This window comes from Gambusia affinis, linkage group LG16 (genome assembly GCF_019740435.1).
Source record: "Gambusia affinis linkage group LG16, SWU_Gaff_1.0, whole genome shotgun sequence".
Taxonomy (NCBI): domain Eukaryota; kingdom Metazoa; phylum Chordata; class Actinopteri; order Cyprinodontiformes; family Poeciliidae; genus Gambusia; species Gambusia affinis.
In genome coordinates, this window is record NC_057883.1 from 3,192,564 (window position 1) to 3,212,518 (window position 19,955).

General features: G+C 39.1%; 2 protein-coding genes across 2 annotated transcripts; both read left to right on the top strand.

Moving 5' to 3' along the window:
- The first annotated feature begins 1,744 nt into the window (after positions 1-1,744).
- On the top strand, positions 1,745-7,357 carry pgrmc2 (progesterone receptor membrane component 2). The gene is made up of 3 exons (XM_044142954.1): positions 1,745-2,236; positions 6,212-6,367; positions 7,051-7,357. Exons 1-3 carry the CDS (start codon positions 1,894-1,896, stop codon positions 7,146-7,148), a joined length of 597 nt encoding a protein of 198 aa, XP_043998889.1. The 5' UTR covers positions 1,745-1,893; the 3' UTR covers positions 7,149-7,357.
- A 5,449-nt stretch (positions 7,358-12,806) lies between these two features.
- On the top strand, positions 12,807-19,946 carry asmt2 (acetylserotonin O-methyltransferase 2). The gene is made up of 9 exons (XM_044142926.1): positions 12,807-12,967; positions 13,091-13,178; positions 14,543-14,717; positions 16,292-16,421; positions 17,152-17,220; positions 17,303-17,421; positions 17,509-17,643; positions 18,545-18,667; positions 19,016-19,946. The coding sequence occupies exons 2-9, from the start codon at positions 13,098-13,100 to the stop codon at positions 19,225-19,227; spliced, it is 1,044 nt and encodes a 347-aa protein (XP_043998861.1). The 5' UTR covers positions 12,807-12,967; positions 13,091-13,097; the 3' UTR covers positions 19,228-19,946.
- The last annotated feature ends 9 nt before the right edge of the window (positions 19,947-19,955 follow it).

A 19,955-nucleotide genomic window follows, 5' to 3' on the forward strand; every position in this document is an offset into this window, starting at 1 on the left:
GGGGAATTTATCCATTTGAGGGAGCCTAAATTGCATATTTTTTTTCCATTAACCATTCAGTTAGAAATTGAAGTATCTTATTGCTAAAAGACTCAAACTATTAGTGACCACGCCACACCAATATAAGTAACAGTGGTAAAATGCAACAACTTAAACAATTTTGTACTAGAAAATTTCTGAGATCAATTTAAAAGTTTCTGATTTTTTTCTGTTCCAAGCAAATTTTTGACTTCAGGAGTTCAGAAATTTACTTGGTTTATCCAGAAAAGTTCTGAGATTTTTGACAGAAATGTACTCCTTTTGTTTATATACCTTCTTTTACAATTACAAGAGGCCATGTGGAATTTATTTATTTCCATATCAACATTTGTGTTGTCTTCAAGCAGACAGAGTGATGGGCAGACTGTACAGATAAGTCTTCATCCAAAATTCATGGGCAGAGCCAGAGTGGATCGATAGTCATCAGATCTCCCTCTAGTCTTGTGTGCCTTCTTTCTCTGTTTGCCTCTAATCTCCTCTTCATCACTTTTCCCTTATTGACTGAGGATCTCAACCCACACAAACAAGTCAGAGAAGAAATTTGAAATACTTAGATATATGTTATCATGGCCAAGCCAGAAAATTGTTGTTTTTGTAACAGAGATATCGCAAAATGTTTTCAAAAATTGATCAACACATCTCTGCTGTCAGTACACTTATATCAAACGCACATTTGGTGGATGCAGAAGAGGATTTAGTTCAATCAAATATCATCAGAGGGCATTTTTCACCAGTCTTGGTCAGAATAACGTTGTGTTTACATCTGCGGGTGAATAAATATGTTTAAGGTCAGTTTTTGTGCATTTCACAAACCCTCCACACAACACATTTTGACTTGGTAATGTTCACTAACTTTACCCTGTAAATGTCCTCAATTGTTTAGTTTTTCTGTCAAATTTGCATAAAAGCTCGGACTCACTTTAATGCTGAAAGTGAGACCAAAATCATTTTCAGGATTCACACCTCATGGTCTTGGTTTAAAACTCACTGGTCTTAAACCAGTGAGTTTTATGTAGAACCGTAGTTCCAACTGAAAAAACCCCCACATCCTCACATGATGATACTGCCACCGCCATGTTTCACTGTAGATAAGGTCTTCTTTCGGTCATTTGTTTATGCCACTACTGACAAGCTATAAGCATGTTTTCACTTGTATTTTCCAGAATAATTTATGACGATCTTCAAGTCTTTTGAGATTGAAAAGCCTCTATCAGAATCTAATCTCGACCCTAGCTGGGACACTCCAAAACAGTAATGTTACTTTCAGTTAGAAAAAAACATGCAGGTAAAAATTGATTCAACTGTAAAATTGGGCTACTTTTAAATAAGGACGATCAATTAGAAAAAAAAAAGTCTCACACTATCTTAGGCAAATTCGTCACTAATTCACTGTTCTCATTATTATGGTCACTTGTATGGAATGGTCCGCTGTATACTTTCAAATCTTATATGTTTCATTAGGTATGTTTATTTTTTATCGACTGTGTTTTTTATGTTTTAGTTGACATGTTTTTGTTTCGTTTGATTGTTATTGCTTACATTTTTCGAAATTCGTGCCAATTTGAGCTGAAAATTTGGAATTTCTGTTACCACTCTGTCCCTTTCAATGTCTACTCGTTCTTTTTTGTGTGTGTCGCCATTCGCATCGTTTATTTCCTTTTGCTATGTTTCTAGGAGAAGATTCCCGCCGTTTCTGTCTAGAAGAATGCCGCGCGCTTAACTGTTCCTGGTGGTCTCTAGTCCCGGGTCATCAGTTTTCGACACTGAACACTTGCTCAACTAGTGGTTCTGGAATTCCCGACGGCACCTGAACGCCTCGTCTTGCCAGGGGCGGGTAGGCGCAAACTGGGCAGCATGGCGGACGATGGACTCAGTTGGAGCGGACTAGGTGGCACAAACGACGGGCAGGGGGCGACGGACTGGTTAGACACGCTCGGCTTGGGCGGAATGTTGCTGAATATCAGCATTTTGGTTCTGGTAGTGGCGGTTTGTGTAGTAGTATACCGGCGGTGGGGCAGGCGGCTTGTATCCGACGGGGCCGAGGACGGCGAGGCCCCGATGCTTACCAAGATGAGGAGACGGGACTTCACTTTGGAGCAGCTGCAGGAGTACGACGGTGTCCAGAACCCCCGCATCCTCATGGCCGTGAACATGAAAGTTTTTGACGTGACCAGCGGCAGAAAGTTTTACGGAAAAGGTGAAGGGGTTGCGGACGTTGGCTCTAAAACAGCGGAGTTGGTTGACACGTTGCCGTCTCTAGTGAGGCTTTCTGGTCCAAAAATTGGGCGCAAACCGCTCTAGCTTAGCTCCTTGGCTTTGTGTGTTTTGAATGGGATCACAACCGTTAGCTTGTTAGCGTAGCTTTTGAGTTCGTGACTTGTAACAATAACAATTCCCTCAAGTTTGCATGTATTGTCAGTTAAGCTGTGACATTTTACAGTGGCAGTTACATGTTAGGACCTGAATGTTATTAGTAATAATTTATTAAGCTAATGTTAGCCAGCTAGCCTGTTGACATGCTTGTAGATACGGAGCAGTTAGGCTGTGTAGTCAGCCTCCCCGCTTGGTATAGTGACTAAAACTACAAATAGTGTACATTAATGTTTCTTTATCAGCCTGGATGAGGGGTAGATTTGTGTAGGAAATGTTGAATTTAGCTCCTCTGTACAGAATGAAGTAAAAATGTGATTTGGTTGGTTGTTCCTGCTAAAAAGGCCAGTTTGTTGTGCTACACATCAGATCGTCACTTTTTTTTTTTATCAGGACTACTCTGAAATCAGCACCGGACTTACAGGTTTAGAATCTCAATTTAACTGCAGGCTGCTCCGAAATCTTCATATTCATTACATATGAAGCGACAGACAGTTTTTGATTTTTATTTTTTCTGTGTTGTGAAAACTCGAAAGAGTAAAAGAAAAGGGTTGAAGTGTTTTGAAATAATCTTAAATGAAGCTTAGTTCGAAAACGAATACAAGTCAAAGCTGGACATAATTATTCTACAGTATTAGCAGACTGTAAAATGAGCTTTTTGATTCCTGAAAGCTTTATTCAGTTTGTGGAAACAGGGCTGAATTTGATGAGTTTACAGTCCAGGTTTAACCATTCAATGTGATTTAGATTTTGATCTACGTCAGATCAAAGGCTGTCCCGTTTAGGCTTTTCCGGTCATCTTGTATTGAACCGTCCAGATACGATTCCAGCAGTTTCGCATGTTTAGGTTTGTTTGTTAGTCCAGCAGACCTGAATCACTAAAGCACAGAAAAACCTAAAGGGCCAGAGCGTCTCTCTGTGACAGTCAGGTGATGATTGTGGAAGACGATAAAAGTTTCAGCAATGACTTACAAGAGAAACATCTAGTCACAAGCAATATGTATTTGCTAGTTTTCAAATGGCAAGATTTCTCAGTGTACTTGCATAGAAAAGTCCTGGTTTGAATGTTTGTTGCTGCAGCCTGTGCGTGTTTATCACAGCTCTCCTTTCAGAGCTGCGTTTACAGATGGGCTTTTCGGGGGTGTGGTGAGCCACTCCCACCTCCACCCATCTGGCTGTGGTGCAGGACTGGTTGGAGACTTGCCCTGCAGTTTTGAAACAGTCAGAAATTTAAAGTAGACCTCAAATTCTTTCCGATAGTGATTGCAGTGGAAAAAAAAAACGAAAAAAAAAAACTATGATATATACTCTCCTAGCAGCGCACGTCACACTGACAGGGTTAACCCTTAAAGGTGTATGTCGGATTTTTATTTTTTTTTTTTAAAGTGATGTTCTGTTATGAAGGTTTTGCGTTTTCTTGATTATCTGTGTATAACTAACATGGGCTAAAACTCCACAGAGCAGATTCTGTATGTTTATGTCAGAATATGTCAGACCTGTCATATTCTGACATAATTATTCTACAGTATTGGCTTTTTGATTTCTGAAAGCTTTATTCGGTTTGTGGAAACCCGGCTGAATTTGATGAGTTTACGGTAATCTAGTTCAAGTTTAACCATTCAGTGTGATTTAGATTTTGATCTACGTCAGATCAAACGTAGTGCGAAATCTTTAAATTCAGTAGCGTAAGCGTTTAGGCAAGTGGCAAAATGAATACCGACTACGATGTCATCTTGTCGGGTCTGCATTGAACCGTACAGATATGATTCCAGCAGTTTTTTTGTTAGTTTGCTGTTTGTATGAATTTGACATACATGTCATATTCTGACATATTTAACATTTCTGGAATAAGCATTCACTTAAGTAGAAGTTTCTAAGTGAATATTCTTATTACATTGTTTTTATTAATATACGTTTCTCCCACCCCTCAATTAGATTTAGAACAATGGGAGTAAAATGTGCTAATATTAGCTAGTTGTTAGCCTGCTGCTCTATGGACATACAACTGTCGTTTTAAAGGGGCAGTATTGTGTAAAATAACATTTTTTAGCTTTATGTTATGTTACGATGTTATCCCCTCAAAATCCTACCTGAAGTGTTGCTTTGATTCTTTCATTTATGTTTGAGAAATCCTTTAATCTCCATGGCTACCATTCAGCTGTGCAAAACGCCTGATTGGACCTAGCTCCGCCTTAAAGGCACAGCTCCTCCTCAGAGCTGCAGTTTCCATGCTTCAGAGCTTCCGCCTCACAGAGCACTCGGCTCCTTCAGACTAGCCAGCACCAATTGGCAAACAGCCGGTGGACCTACATATTTGTTGAGCTCATTATAGGAGCTGCTTCTCAGAGCAATACTGGTAAAAACGTTAAAGGTTTTATAGAGGAGCCATGTTGTGATGACTTTCTGAAGGCGGAGTTTCAGAAAGAACAGGAGCTTCTTAAAGAGACAGATATATTCTTTACCAGGAATGTAAAAAGGTCACACATATTTATTTTGAATTTATGGCTGAATTGTAAAAAAAAAAAAGTTCAGTCATGGTTCTCTCTCTTTTTCTAAGATAACGTCACCTTTTGGCATCTGAAAAGCTGGTCAGTGTCACTTTGTGGTTTTTACTCCTTTAATTTCCACACCACAACGTCACAAGCAGCTTTAAGCAAGAAACTTGTGTATGAGTGACAAGCGATGCAGCACACACACACACCCACCCACACACACACACACGTGAGGGAAGTGAACGAATGTTTAACACACTGGAATATTTCCTCCTGTGTTTATTTTCTATAGACAGCTTTAAATTTGGTTTTAATCGAATCTATTAATGTTTAACTGGGTCTAAAATGACAAAGTGATCACTAAAAACACTATGGATATTCACAAATGAAATGAGTATAGCTTTGAAAAACTACTATTATTTTTCTAGATATATTAACTTCCTTGTTTTTACTGAGCAGTGAAATGCTCCTTTAACAGCAAAGTTGCATTATTCTAAAACTCGCAGGTTGGACTCAAGTTTTACTGAAGCAGGTTTAAAGTTAATATTTGTGTCGGGCTGCAACTAAAGATTATTTAATAGCAAAAGTGCTTGATTTAAAAAAAATTATTATTATTTTTATCAGAATTTGAACCAGGTGAAGTTAAAACTGCCATTTGAGGAATTCTGGGTAAAACATATTTACAAAAAAGGTTTGAATAGATACAAGTGATTTTATAGGAAAGTAAACTATAATAAAATTAAGTCTGTTGTGGCAGCATTGTGGAAAATTTATTTATTTATTTTGTTTTGAAAAAGTCTGTGATTAGGTCTGTGACAATAATACATTTAATTTAATAATAAATCTGTAATGTAATAAATGGTAATGTTGTTTTGAGGCCATTTCCAAGTAATATATTAATAATGTCATAATAGTGCAAGTTTGACTTCTCCAAAACTGACAGACTTTAATTTTGTGAAGAACACTGTACTCTGGAACTGGAAGATAAATATCCAAAATAAAACTTGACAAAACAGAAATAAAAACTACTTGGAAACAAAACCATGAATAAAATATATTAGTCTTTGTGAGCGAAATTGCCCTTTAAAAAATGTGAATCATCAGAATGGAAATTGTGCTCATTTTAATTTATCATGCAATTTACTTTTCTTTTCTTTTCTTTTTTTGCAACAGCATTATCTCTAACAGCTCAGTTCTCCTTATTAGGGTATTAGAGGCTAAAACCTTCCTGAAATTGTCCATTTTAATGGTTATTAAATGGAAAGCATGAAGTGTTCTTCACAGTGGCCGTTGTGTTTCGGTTCCCGCAGACGGCCCTTACGGTATCTTCGCCGGCCGAGACGCTTCGAGGGGCCTGGCCACCTTCTGCTCAGAGAAGGACGCCCTGAGGGATGAGTACGACGACCTGTCAGACCTCACCGCCGTACAGATGGAGAGCGTGAGGGAGTGGGAGATGCAGTTCCGGGGTACGTTCACGTGGACGTTGCAGAAACATTAGATTGGTGAAACGAGCAACGGGCAGAAATATCTCGTCCTCGACAACGTCCATTTTGTTCCGAAGCCTAAACGGGTTTCAAACAGGAATCCTTATTTCTGTGTTGACATTTATTTGTTGTTAGAAATAATAAATTTCCTATCTGTTGTGGATAGGAAAAAAATAAAGTACATTTGTGGCAAAAAAAAAAAATAAATCTGCAGGAAAAGACTTGCAAATTTCTAAGTTTGAAAAAGTTCAGTTTGCTAGAAAAAACTCAGAAATTTTGCATTTGAAAAGTGGAAAATTTAAAACTTTTGAAACACAGAACATTTACAAAAGTCTAAACTGTTCCACTTTTCAAACTGAGAAATGTTTTTCTGTAAAATTTCCTAGTTTTTTTTGTTTGTTTTTTTGTTGTTTTTTTAAAACTATTGAGATAATGATTGGTGATCACAGAATAATATTGAACAGAGAGACATTTGAGCTTTTTAAACCACTGCTTTGACGTCCCGTTGAGAGTCAAGCAAGCTTTTATTTATTTAGGAAGAAGTGAAAACTGTAAAGGCTCCTTTGGTTGAAAATATTCAACCCAGTCGTTTGACTTCCTAAACATTTGCCTTGAAAAAGTTCTGGTGGCGTTCAGTCGGTAATCGTCTCTCTGGGTGCTTTCAGAAAAATACGACTATGTCGGGAGGTTGCTGAAGCCCGGAGAGGAGCCGTCAGAGTACACAGACGAGGAGGACATCAAGGACCACCTGAAGCACGACTGAGCAGTCCCCATCCCACGTACCAAAGCCAGAAGCCCCCAAACAGCTGTATCTGACCGCCCCGGAGCACCAGAGCCCCTCCACGCATCGTCCCAGCCCCCGTCCATCCAACGGTCACTCCTCTTTCTAGTCCCTGTCTGTGTACAGAAACTGAATCCGTCTGGTGCTGCAGCTGTTTTGGAAGGGGAAGGAGTAAAGTCTCGACAACCAGACCCCCTCTCTCTCTCTCTTTCTCTCTCTCACTCTCTCTCACCCGCGTCATCCTACCAAGATGAGCGGCAACAGAAAGCCTTTGAGGAGCTTTTGCGTTATTCTTTTTTTTAATTATTATTTTAATTAGACAGCTACGACGTCTCTGGGGGGCCGTTAGACGTTAGTCCAAAACCGACTCGTTTGGAGGTTAGTCGGGAATTGTCTGGTCTGGGATAATCGGCGGGGCGGGGTGGGGGGAGGAAACACTTCTCTCTCTCTTTCTCTTTTAATCTTTGGTTCAGCCGCATAGCAAACGAAACCGCTTCAGCTTTGGGAGAAGCTCATCAATCAATCACACAACTCCATTTCTGTTCAGACCATCTTCCTGCCTGGATGAGAGGGCAGATCTCTGGCCTAACCAAGGGCAGTCTGGCAGGCTTTGTGTTTATCTGTTGTGTTTGTAGTGTATGCACTACTAGTTTTCTTCGTTTGTCACCATGTGATTGTATTTGTTAAGTAGCATATAGAGGGGACAGTGTTCCAGCAGCATTATTGTTTTGTTTTTCTTTTCATATTTCATTGCCGGGGCGTGGGTCAAAGGTCTTCGCTACACGAAGCTTGTTTTAAATCTCTTCAGATGGACTAAATCACTGATTTTGGGGAGGGAGGGGGGCAAAGGGAAGGTGATAAGGCAGTCCTAATCAATTGACAAATTGTTTACATGCCTCACAAGCCAGCTGCAAGTCTGTAGATTTCCCCTGAAAATGGTCCAAGAATTAATCGTGCCTTATTTTGTTTGTTGCGTCAGCGCCGACGGGTCTAACAGAAGGTAAGCGGAAGGATGGAGGTGTCCGTTTCTTTTCCCCCTAGACTCAGTCCAACCTCCCCTCAGACATTCAAGGCATTTGTTGCGTCAGTCGTCCATGCAGAGACTGTAATATTTCCCCTCTTCACAAACTTTGTACATAGACCCAATAAATTACTCAGTGTTACTGCCATATTTATGTAGTGGATGAACTCCATATACATATAATGCTATGTCGTATTGGCCAAAACCCCCCCCCATTTACTTTTTTCCCCCCCTGTAGTTCATTTTGAATGTGGGTGAATTTTTTTTCCCAAAAATAAGTCGAGTGATTCTAAAGGTGTTGCAGAAATGCTACAGGATTGGACCGGGAGCTGTTCTTGCAGTTTTGTTCGTAGACATTGCTTATCCTGTAAATATATCGTATCGTTTATTAAAAGCATGTGCAACATCAAAGTCAGCTATGCCGAGGTTTCACCACATGTATTAAAATGTCAGGCGCGCGAGAGTGTGTGTGTGTGTGTGTGTGTTTGTGTCCGTGTGAAAGAAGCAGGAAGCGATTTGTTCATGCATAATAAATCAATTTGGTTAATAATGGAAAATTTCTGCTCCTTATTTGTTACTTGGGGAGGATGTCGCCCCGTCCTTTAAAAGGTTTTAAATTCAATACGGGGCAAGAAAGTAAGTTAGCCTTAAATGTGTTAATCAGAGCCTCACATGTCTTAATTTTTATGGTGATGGTACTATTTTGTCTCGAATATTCTATGTAATTCATTTTTCTCGCGGGACATTTCTGTCAGGTGAAGGTTTGAGTCACGTGCTTCTTCATTGTGACTCCGGCCGACGTTTGCCGCATGTCTTCCCCCCCCTTCCTGTCAGCCTGTTTTCGAATAGTGGACACTAGAGCCCCCAAAAGAAAAAAGAAAAAAACTAGCTCCTTGTTAGCTAGCTAGCTTTTTGGCATCTATCGTGGGTAAGTAATTTTATCGCCTGTTGTCTGGACAACGTTGCTATTCGTTCATTTCTGCTGCCAACCCATACAATGCTACATTCATTCTGTGCAAAAAAAAAAAAATTGCCATTGGTATTTTATAAAATATACCATTTTCTTTTGTACTTTTCTGTCATGATACAGGTCTGAAATTTGATTTATAAACCATTAGACACTTGAGTTGGTGAAACCTACATAAACCCTTTTAGGGTTGAAAATGTTTTAGCGGCCTTGCCACCTGGTGTACACTCGGTTGATAAACTTTTTTAAACCTTGTAGACAATATAATTGTGTTTTAGGAGAAATTACAAATACATTTGAAATAAAAACGCAAAGGGAAATAGACAAGGTTAAAATGACTATTAAATTCAGTTTTCAGTAATCTTGAAGAATGATTAGGGGCAGGGCTCCAGTCAATGTTTTCTTTTAAGTACCACTGTTTTATTTCTATTTTTAGGTTTTGAAATAAAGAAAAAGGTCAAACCTTTGCACAAAGAGGATGGAAATATTTTCTTTTATGGGATGTTAACATTTGTTTGAAGGGGAAAAAAAATCCACTAGTTTTCAATAGAATAACAAGAGAAAAAAAACGATCTAAAGTATCTCCAGGGAAAAAACAAGTTACTTTATGGGATAAAATGTTTAATAAAATGTGATTATTTTTTTTTACCCTAAGTTTAAAAAGAAGAAAGAAAACCAGATTAAACAATCAATTATTCATAATGGGAAGCGGTGATGAACCTTTGACCTCATTTCCAGTAAACCAGTGGGTGGTAGAGCTGGACTGGTTGCTGATTAATCAGGCAGAAAGACTAATAATACAAAAATATTCAACATGTCTGAGGTTCAACAGAGACGCTTCAGAAAAAGTTATCAGAAAAATGCACGCTGCTTTAGTTGCATCAGTATGCATTAGTATATCTGACAAAATAGAAAATTCCTAAAAGTGCAATATTTCTTGCCAGTCATCTCAGAAAGCAAAACTTGTGTATTAGAATCATCACAGAGTTTTCTTCCTTGTTATTTTTGATAATAAATGGCTTACAGATAATGAAAGCTCTAAATTCAAAGTCTCAGAAAATTAGAATATAATACTGAAATCATCAATGGAAAGTCGCAGTGTGACACCATAATTAAAAAATTAACTCAAAACACCTGCAAAGGTTTCCTGACCCTTTAGACCAGGGGTGTTAAACTCCAGTCCTCAAGGGTCGCTGTCCTGCAGTTTTTAGATGTCCCACAGGTACAAAAACACTGGAATGAAATGGCTTAATGACCCCCTCCTCATGTAGATCAGTTCTCCAGAGCCTTAATGACCTTATTATTATTATTATTATTATTCTGTTCAGGTGTAGTTCAGCAGAGGCACATCTAAAAGTTGCAGGACACTGGCCCTTGAGGACTGGAGTTTGACACCTGTGCTTTAGACGGTCTCTCGCTATGGGTCAGTCAGCTACACGATCATGGAGAAGACTGCTGATTGGACGGACTTCATTGACACCCTTCACAAGGAGGGGGAGCTGCAAAAGGTCATTGCTGAAGAAGCTGGTTGTTCACAGAGTTCTGCATCAAAGCATATTAACATAAAATTGAGTGGAAGGAAGAAAAGGTGCACCAGCACCTAGTCTAATGTGATATTTTAGTTCCCTGAGACACAGAATTTTTGGTTTTCTTTTACCCACAAGCCATTATTGTTAAAATTGCAAAAAAGGTGGCTTCTTGTCTAAAGTGACATGCTTAAAATGTAGCTCTTAGATTAAAATAGGAAACAAACTAAATTCATATGTTTCTAATAACAATAGTAGTATATCAGGACAGTTGTTATACTGACTATTGGTTATTGATGCCTGATCATTTCTATTTGACTTCTCTTTTTTATTGCAAATAAAGGACACAAGTTCATTTGTCTAGTAAACATTTAATTTAAATACACAAATAAAGCCAAATGAGCTGGGTAACATTACAATTCATACACTACTAAGAAAAAAAAACCAAACAAATTTTTATGAAGTTCTGTTCAAATAAAGTGGGGCATGTAGATTAAGTTGCATTCTCCACTTTTGAGTGTGTAGAAACTATGACATGATGATCAAAGTATTTTAATGTGTAAATAATATCAGCAACATGTAAATAATATGGCACAGACTATCAGGATCTTGTTATTGGATATTGACGATTCTTATTATGACCATATTCTGTTCTATTGTTCCCAATTAGATTGTAAGAGAAACTAACCTGCAGAGTCTTGAACATTAGTAAACATCGGTACATGATGTTTAAGGTAGCCAGCGTTTCAAGTCAAGTTGCCCTTTTTTTCCACTTGAGCACCTTCAAGATAGCCTTGCTGTTAATTGCTAACAGAAAACGCTAACTGCTGTTTCCGTTTAGCTGCTTAGGATGACATATTTGGTTTTCAGCAGAATAAATTACACTTTTAAGGATTAAAATTCTTTGAAAGCTAAACTACAACATGGGAAAGCCAGATCACGATAGCAATGATCCTGTGAAGTAACTTGCGCCACAACAAATAGCCATTATCTAAAAGACAGGGTTACTCAGTCTACTTTTCTGAATGTTTCACAAAATGGGAATATATGTAGGTCCATTTGTTTTAGTCTCAGTGTTATCTGTCATTAATCACTTCATTAGTTGGACAGTTATGTTAGTTATTTACTCTGTTGCATTGGGCTGCTAATAGGTTTTACAACCTATTAGAGAGGAATGCACCGATATGAAAATTTGGACAGATAACCGGTATTTGCCAATGTCATACAGATTCTATCATTTCTCTTACACTTTCAGTTTTGTTCCAAACAGTAAAATTGTTGCTCAGAAACAAAAGGAGACGAAGATAAAAGATGCAGAGATGTTTGGCTCGCTCTACAGACCAAGAGTTCTCCGCAGACAAGTGGAGCGAGTGGAGCAGGGATTATCTGTCATTCTACTCCAGCCTCATCGTGGGTCTTTTAGGCGAAATCATCGCCATCTGGTTGCCATGGTGCTTTCAACAGAGCCAAAAGCAAAAGGTGATTTTTCTGCAGAACAAGTTGAGCAAAATTCTGAAGAATCTCCCCAACAAAATCTTTTTAAGCTTTCACCTAATACTACAACTCCTAGAGGAGGGTTGTGAAACCAAATAGATTGAATTTGTAGCTAAAGAAATGAAAATAATGTGTATAAGTATAACACTAAAAGTTTCAGGAAAATATTAAATATTCATGCTTCTATTTTTAATGTGTGTGGGGTTTATTTTTTCAAATTCTAGGTAGAAAAGGTCTGTATTTATGTATTTATTATCATACTGGGAAAAAGTGAAAAATTACTAGGTGTTTCCAAAAAATGTTTCTGGCTTTTTAAAAGCATCAGCAACATTTTTATTTTTTGTCAGAGTAGATAGTACAATTCTAGAAATTGTGAATATTCAATACATGTTTTTTTTCATCTGTTTGCTGTTTAAATGTTAACATTTATTTTGTATGTAAATATTATTAATTTAGTTACTTATTTATTTGGCTCTTTGGGAACTCCATACACTGACTCGTCCTTTCTCAGTACTCGACAAAAAGAAGTAGTTCTGAGAGGTTGGAGCTTAATCACCAACCACAGCTCCACAGCGCCCTCCCCCTGCTCCGGTTAAACACGGCACTGCACTGACTATGGGAGTCTGTGTTCGACATCTCTAGTCATTTACTCGCCACCTGTTTCCTCCCGGCTGCCGCACCAGCTCCGACATCTTGCCCGTTTTCAGCCAAACTACGCGACTTGATATTATTCTAGGATAACGGCGGCTACAATTTTCCCCTCAAAATAACGACAGCTTGGGAAATTTTCTTGGTAAGTAATAAATAATAATGATTGTTGTGGTTTGTTTTGTGTATATATGTGTGTGTGTTTTGTTTTTGTTTCTCCTGCTTTCCTCTGGGCAGACAGACAGTCTTTGTGTGTCTCCTTCATCAGGGCAGCAATGGCAGAACATCTCTCTCAGAGTGAACTGGACTACCCATTTAAACTTCTGGAGTATTTCAACGGCTTCAGAGTGTCAAAGGTGAAATCACAGCTTGATGGGTAAACATATTAGCGTTCGATGTGCTGCAATCAGAGCACTCAGACATTTTCAGACACTTTATTTACAGTGCATGATATTTGACGTTTTTGTTCCACTGGGGAAATATTAGCATGAAGAACCGGAAAGTTAAATTAATAAAGACCATGCATATGGCACCTGACGCTGGTAAAGGTTCCAGTATCTTCAGAGAAACATTCTGTGTGATTGGACCAAACAGCCACTCAGTAAGGAAGAAGCCATAAAAACATTAATAAAATAAAATAAATAAAAAGTCACATTGCAGATTCCAAACTCCTTTTAGGGGCAAACATGTTAATTTTGGAGTCATGCGCTGTGGTGTGACCTAATTGCTACATTTGGAGAAAACATTAGACAGGATCAATGGCAGTTTCTGATATGGGCGACTGCCCAGGGCAGCATCTGGAGGGGGGGCTGCATCCTGTTTGGAGGGATGCTGTAACTTCCTCTGGCCAGGATGTTAAAGTTTGTGCGTAAATGGGTCTACTGACTGGTCAATGACCCTAGCCCAGGGGTCGGCAACCCGTGACTAGAGCCGCATGCGGCTCTTTAGCGCTGCCCTAATGGCCCTCTGGAGTTTTTAAAAAAATGTTTGAGACTGGAAAAAGATGAGGTGGGAAATGTATGTTTTATTTTAATATGGTTTCTGTAGGAGGGCAAACACGACACAATCATCCTTAACGTTTTCCGACGCTATAAAAATGTGTTGAATGACTATTAAATTTCAACGTTTCTGTCAACAAAGATTTGCATCAAAGCCTGTGACACACGTTTCTTCCAGCTGTGTGGGGGGGCAAGTAAACCCTGGTTACCCTTCAGGCTCATAACACACAAACAGAAATCCTGATTTATATTTAGAAATAATATTGCAGGTATTCTTTTATAAACAATTTTTCTGAAAAACACAAATGGTGAGTATTTTTAATCCATCTTTATTGGAAAGTCATCAGCTATTTTTCCCACAACGTTGCTAAACCTCGACCCACTTTAGTAATGATATTGCTGATTTCTTTAAACCATAATGTCCCATCTGTGGCACTGCCTAGGAGCTTTACTTCTATCGGATGACCTTTTTTTTTTTTTAATCTGATGTTTTTGATCCACTTTGCTGTGTGACTCAGTTCCACCAGGTCTGAAAACCACTGTTTAAAAAAAAAACGCTTCTATGAACGAGCAAAGACTGAATCTGAAGGACGCCATGAATAGAAAGATTAACTGGCAGAGAGGAAAGGTAAATACCTGGTGGTATTCCTGAACTCAAAGCAGCTCTGTATAATGACGAAACGAAAAGGCGAGGTGAGCTCTACGTACGTCTGTGTCCTCAGATAATATTCTCAGCCTGTGAGCTCGGCGTCTTCGACCTCCTGCTGAAGTCCCAGGACGCCCTGAGTGCTCAACACGTGGCGCACGAACTGGGCACCAGCGTGGACGGGATGGAGCGGCTGCTGGACGCCCTGGTGGGCATCGAGATCCTGGAGGTGGAGAAGGCCGAAGGGACAGGTGAGGAACGAAAAGACCTCCAATAACCGCTAACTTTATTTTAATGTCCCTATAGTTATTATTAGAGCTGTTGTTGCTGTTTCTTACTAAACAGTTTCTTCATCTGTTTTGAAGATGATCATAACTCTGTTGCCTTAGTCAACAAAAGTGCGTAAGATGAGAGATAAAAACAGGCAAATATCAGATCCTAATGGATACCTGATGTACGTCGGAGTATTAGGGTCAGACTAAGACAGGGGTGTCAAAGTCAAATGGACGGAGGGCCAAATAAAAAATTTAGCTACAAGCCGAGGGCCGGACTGATCGAATGTTCATTGAAATTTTTTTAAATGACGCATATAGTCTAGTGAACCTAATTGAACCTACTGAAAACCTAACAAATATATTCCAATATGATCAGATAAATAAAGCAATATTTTCTTATGGCTCTGTCAGTAATCTTTAATTTTCAACAGACACAACTGAAATATTTTTAAAATATAATTGGATTGAAAAATAACCAGGTCTGCAAAACCACTATTAATCAAAAACAACGCTTTCATCAAGGAGAAGTAACATGCAGTGAAAACAAATATTAAACTCAGTGTCCACCTTCCTTTTGCCATTTTTGATGGGTATCTGAAAGTTAATTTTACACTCGGCGCTCGACCTCCTGCTGAAGTCCCAGGCCCTGAGTGCTCAACACGTGGCGCAGGAACTGGGCACCAGCGTGGACGGGATGGAGCGGGTTGCTGCTGGAATAACCTTGGTGGATATTGAAAGTTCCGGTTGTTATGGATACATGGGTAAGTACATCGTCTCACAGAACATTTAAAGAACTACTTACAGTTCAAATAAGGAAGATATTTTTTTCAGTGCGTCTGCGGGCCGGTTCTAATAATAAATCAAGATCATCCCAGGGGCCGTAGAAAATCTTCCCGCGGGCCGGATGTGGCCCGCGGGCCTTGACTCTGACATATGTGGACTAAGAGATGTTGGTTTTTTTTCTTTGAAATGATGAGAATAAACTTAAAATATTCTCACAATAAATCACAACATTAGCAGAATAAAGATGCAGTGTTATGGGAAGAAAGTCGCATAATTACGAGAAAAAAAAAGTAGCTTTAATGAAAGAAGGCTTTGATAATTCTTTCTCTAAAATAGACAGTCATTTGCGTAATCGTTTCAAAGTCCTGCCACTGAAAATAATTTGATGCCGATATGTTAAAAGATGACACATTTCCTTATTTGTAAAACCCAAACCAAAGTAAAACTTCACAAGATCCTGAACATTCCTCATTTAATTTCTTTTTTCTGGAGAAATTCTCATGAAATTACTGCATCATGCTTCTAATAAGTAATATTATAACTTTATTTTGGTAATATTATGTCCTCGTTTTCATTTTATCATAACTTTATTCCAGTTTATACAATGATTCTTATTTCTCCTAATATTATGGTTTCATCCTCAAAGTGAAAAACAAAAATTTAGCCTGATTTAAACACGGTGAGCTTTAGCTTCACCCTCTGTCTGAGTTCGGTTCTGTTCAGCAGCAGGTCTGGACCTTTCCGTGTGACTCTGTGTGTTAACCCAGCTCTGTACAGCAGCACAGACGTGGCTAACCTTTACCTGGCCAAAGGCAGCGCCAAATCTCTTCACGACATGATCATCTACCGCTCCCAAACCGTCTACCCGCTGTGGAACAACCTGGCGGACGCCATCAGGTCAGTGGGCCGCTGCTACGTCACATAAACACCTGTGACAGCAGGAGAGGGGAAAACCAGGCAGGTCCCTGCAAAAGGATTCCTGTCGCATCCAGTTTTCATATATATATATATATATATATATATATATATATATATATATATATATATATCTGTCTTCCAGCTCCAAAGCTGTTTTTTTTTTTTTTTTTTTTTTTTTTTTTAATTAAAATGTATTGCTCTTTGAAAGGGCAAACTTACAATAATATGGCATTATCGAAATATTACTTAAAAGTGGTCTCAAAATAATATCATTGCCTATCGCAATAATTGAAAGGAAAATATATTGTCCAGTAAAATTTGTTATCATGACAAATTGGTTATTTAATAAATCAAAAATCTAGGGCAACTGATTTCATAGATACCAGGATAAAACAGGAAAACCAAGAAAACCTCATGTGTACAATAACCTCGTTAACAGCTAATCTATTATTTTATATATTTGTACCCAATGTTTAATGCTAAATCTACTTGACGATATATTTTATCTAGTTGCAAAAACCAAATCGAAGAAGAGCCCACACTTGTTGAGTTTTGACCCCCACTGGGTTCCCAACCTTTATTTTGGGAAGCATTGGGTTTGAATTAAAGCATGTGGTTGTGGCGTGACAAAATATGAAAATGTTCATGGGGTGTGAATATTTTTGCGAGTCAGAGAGAACGAAACCCAGTCAAGCTTCATGTCCTGCAGGGAGGGGAGGAACCAGTACGAAAAGACTTTCGGTCTTCCATCTGCCCACTTTTTCCAAGCTATTTACAGGTTGGTGCTCATCTGATTGCTTAAAGTGCTTCACTGGTTGACCTCCAGTTTGTTGGTGACGGTAGAACGACCCCCTCCCCAGGTCTGAGGAGGAGATGCTGAAATTCATGGGGATCATGAGCTGTCACTGGGTTCTGGACGGACACGATGTTGTGACGGCGTTCGACCTCTCCCGCTTCCAGAAGGTCGTCGATCTGGGAGGTGAGGACCCGCCGCCCGTCCACTCTCACCACCTGCTGCGTTGTCGGTGGCTGTAAAAATCTGTGCTGCGTCTTCAAAATCTCCCAGGTTGCACTGGTGCTCTGGCCAATGAAATGGCGAGAGCGTATCCCGCCTCGTCCGTCACCGTGTTTGACCTCCCGGAGGTGGTGGAAGCGGCTCAGAAACATTTCAAACAGGACAGTGGCGTTACATTTCAATCAGGTAAACCAGAATATTGATCATTATTGAACTCCTCCTACTTTAACACTCTCTGGTATGAACTGTTCAGTTTTCTTTTTCTTTTTTTATTTACTATATATATATATATATATATATATATATATATATATATATATATATATATAAATTTTTATTTTTTTGTTTTTTTTAAACAAAACATATAATATGTCAACATAAGCAACAAACAAATCTAAATAAAAGTTTCCCAAGACATGAATAGGAATGTGTGGCAGACAAAAACATCTTGGAAGCTAAATAATATTTAAAATAGCACTCTATAAAATACATTTTGAAATTGAGAAAGACTGCTAAAGTAAATGCCACACTAATCCAAACACCAGTTTGGAAAATTCTAGATCCATCCTAGCTAGCTAGTTAAAAGTTAGCTTGCTAGCTAGGACAGATTTTCTATCCTAAGCTAAACACAACTTAGCTAGCTAGCTAACTTCTGCTTACTTTAATGGCAAAGATATGCTTTACTGTACTGCTGTGTCACAGCACAAGACTTTAACTCAAGACTAAATAAACTTTAATAATTGTATTACAGCAACTTATTACTGTTACCTGGCGAAGCTGAGAATGTTCTAGAAGATGCAGCCTCCATCTTTGTCTTTTTCTCTTTTGTTCTTAAAGCTGGAAAAACACCTGAGCAACACAAACTAGCAGAAAACATGTGGAAAAATATGCAACACATTCAACGTGTTGAAATGTTCACATGTTCTGGATGGTTTTTTTTTATAGTATGTCCAGTCAGAAATATCAAGTAATTTGGTGACAGAATGTATTTTGTGTAACTGTACAAGAAATGTTAAAGTAAGGAAGGAAGAGAAGAGAAGAACTAAAAATTCCTTCTGCTTTGATCTGTTCCCTCCTCTGCATGCAGGAGATTTCTTCAGCGGTGAAATTCCCGGTGCAGACTTGTATGTGTTGGCCAGAGTCATTCACGACTGGCCTGAGGAGAAGTGCCTGGAGCTGCTGAAGAAGATCTATGAGACTTGTAAGCCAGGTGAGTTACCCCGTAACCAAGGGCATCCCGATACATTGGCTGGCCGATAAGTCGTCTCTGATTTTCTTTAATTTTAGGAGATTGGTCGATATTTGACACTGCTGCACATGTGTGGGTAACAATGTTGCCAATTTAGAGACTTTAGTGCTATATTTAGCGACTTTTCAGATAAAAAAAAACTGATTTCTGCTTGAATCGGAGTCGGCAGATCAGGGCTTTTAAAGATCGATGATCGGCCAAAAAACTGCAATCAGTTCACCATATCAGTAACATAAAGTATATAAATCTGGTGTCATTTAAGCGGAACAGTTGTGGTCAGCTCAGTGCGTTTTGTTGTCCTCCCGCCAGGTGGGGGCGTCCTGCTGGTGGAAGCGCTGCTGTTTGAAAACAGACGAGGGCCCATCATGGCGCAGATCTTCTCCCTCAACATGCTGGTGCAGACGCAGGGCAGGGAGCGCACCCCGTCCGAATACACTCACATGCTCAACAAGTCGGGCTTCCGCAACGTCCTGGTCTGCCGGACCGGGAAGTCCTACGATGCCATTTTGGCCGTCAGATGAGCACGGAAACACTCTACGTGTCCCGACAGGGAAATGATGAGAGCACTGGTTTAAAATCTTGATTTAAAATAATGAGATGATGTGTTTGGGGTTAGGAGACGTAAACGTAAAACTTGAACCTTTGTCTAAAGAAATCTTGTTCACTCAGCTCTTGGATTTGGGTCATAGTTCAACCTTCTCACATACTGTGAGCCACTTCCTGTTCACTGTGATGCTGCCTGGCTCCTTCTTAATCTGCACATTAATCAAGTTCCTCATATAGACAGTTCTTTGTTCAGAAAATAATTTCCGATTATTCATCACTGTGACACTGTTTACCAGCCTCTTGGAGGTGCTTTTATGGTTCTACCCTTCATCCTGGTGCTACTTTGTAAAACTTGGTGCAAATCCTTATATACCTGAACAAACTTACCTACATTTAAAGACTGTTTACAGCGTCTCGGCTTCAAAATAGCTGCAGATGGGTGTTCATGTTGAGTAGAAGGTTATAAAACATTTCAGGAGTGGAGGCGAATTCTGTTTGTGTATCAATAGTTCGAGTCTGTATTAGAAAAATCAACAGATGAGCCACAAATATCGTCCTTTCTACATCAGCATATTGTACTCCAAGACTGTTTCTGTGTCCTCCAGCTGCTCCTCTAGAAAAGAAAGCTGTGATATACATTGTAAATTTTCCTTTATAATTTTGGTTTAATAAAAAAAAAGAAAGTTAACACTTTTTTGTGGTG

What these genes read in the sequence shown, in the direction of transcription:
- asmt2 (XM_044142926.1), top strand. Translation starts at nt 13,098, where the DNA reads ATGGCAGAACATCTCTCTCAGAGTGAACTGGACTACCCATTTAAACTT. An exon ending in AACCTGGCGGACGCCATCAG is followed by an intron (nt 16,422 to 17,151) that starts GTCAGTGGGCCG and finishes CATGTCCTGCAG; the next exon opens with GGAGGGGAGGAACCAGTACG. An exon ending in TTTTTCCAAGCTATTTACAG is followed by an intron (nt 17,221 to 17,302) that starts GTTGGTGCTCAT and finishes CCCCCTCCCCAG; the next exon opens with GTCTGAGGAGGAGATGCTGA.
- pgrmc2 (XM_044142954.1), top strand. Translation starts at nt 1,894, where the DNA reads ATGGCGGACGATGGACTCAGTTGGAGCGGACTAGGTGGCACAAACGAC. An exon ending in CAGAAAGTTTTACGGAAAAG is followed by an intron (nt 2,237 to 6,211) that starts GTGAAGGGGTTG and finishes CGGTTCCCGCAG; the next exon opens with ACGGCCCTTACGGTATCTTC. An exon ending in GTGGGAGATGCAGTTCCGGG is followed by an intron (nt 6,368 to 7,050) that starts GTACGTTCACGT and finishes GGGTGCTTTCAG; the next exon opens with AAAAATACGACTATGTCGGG.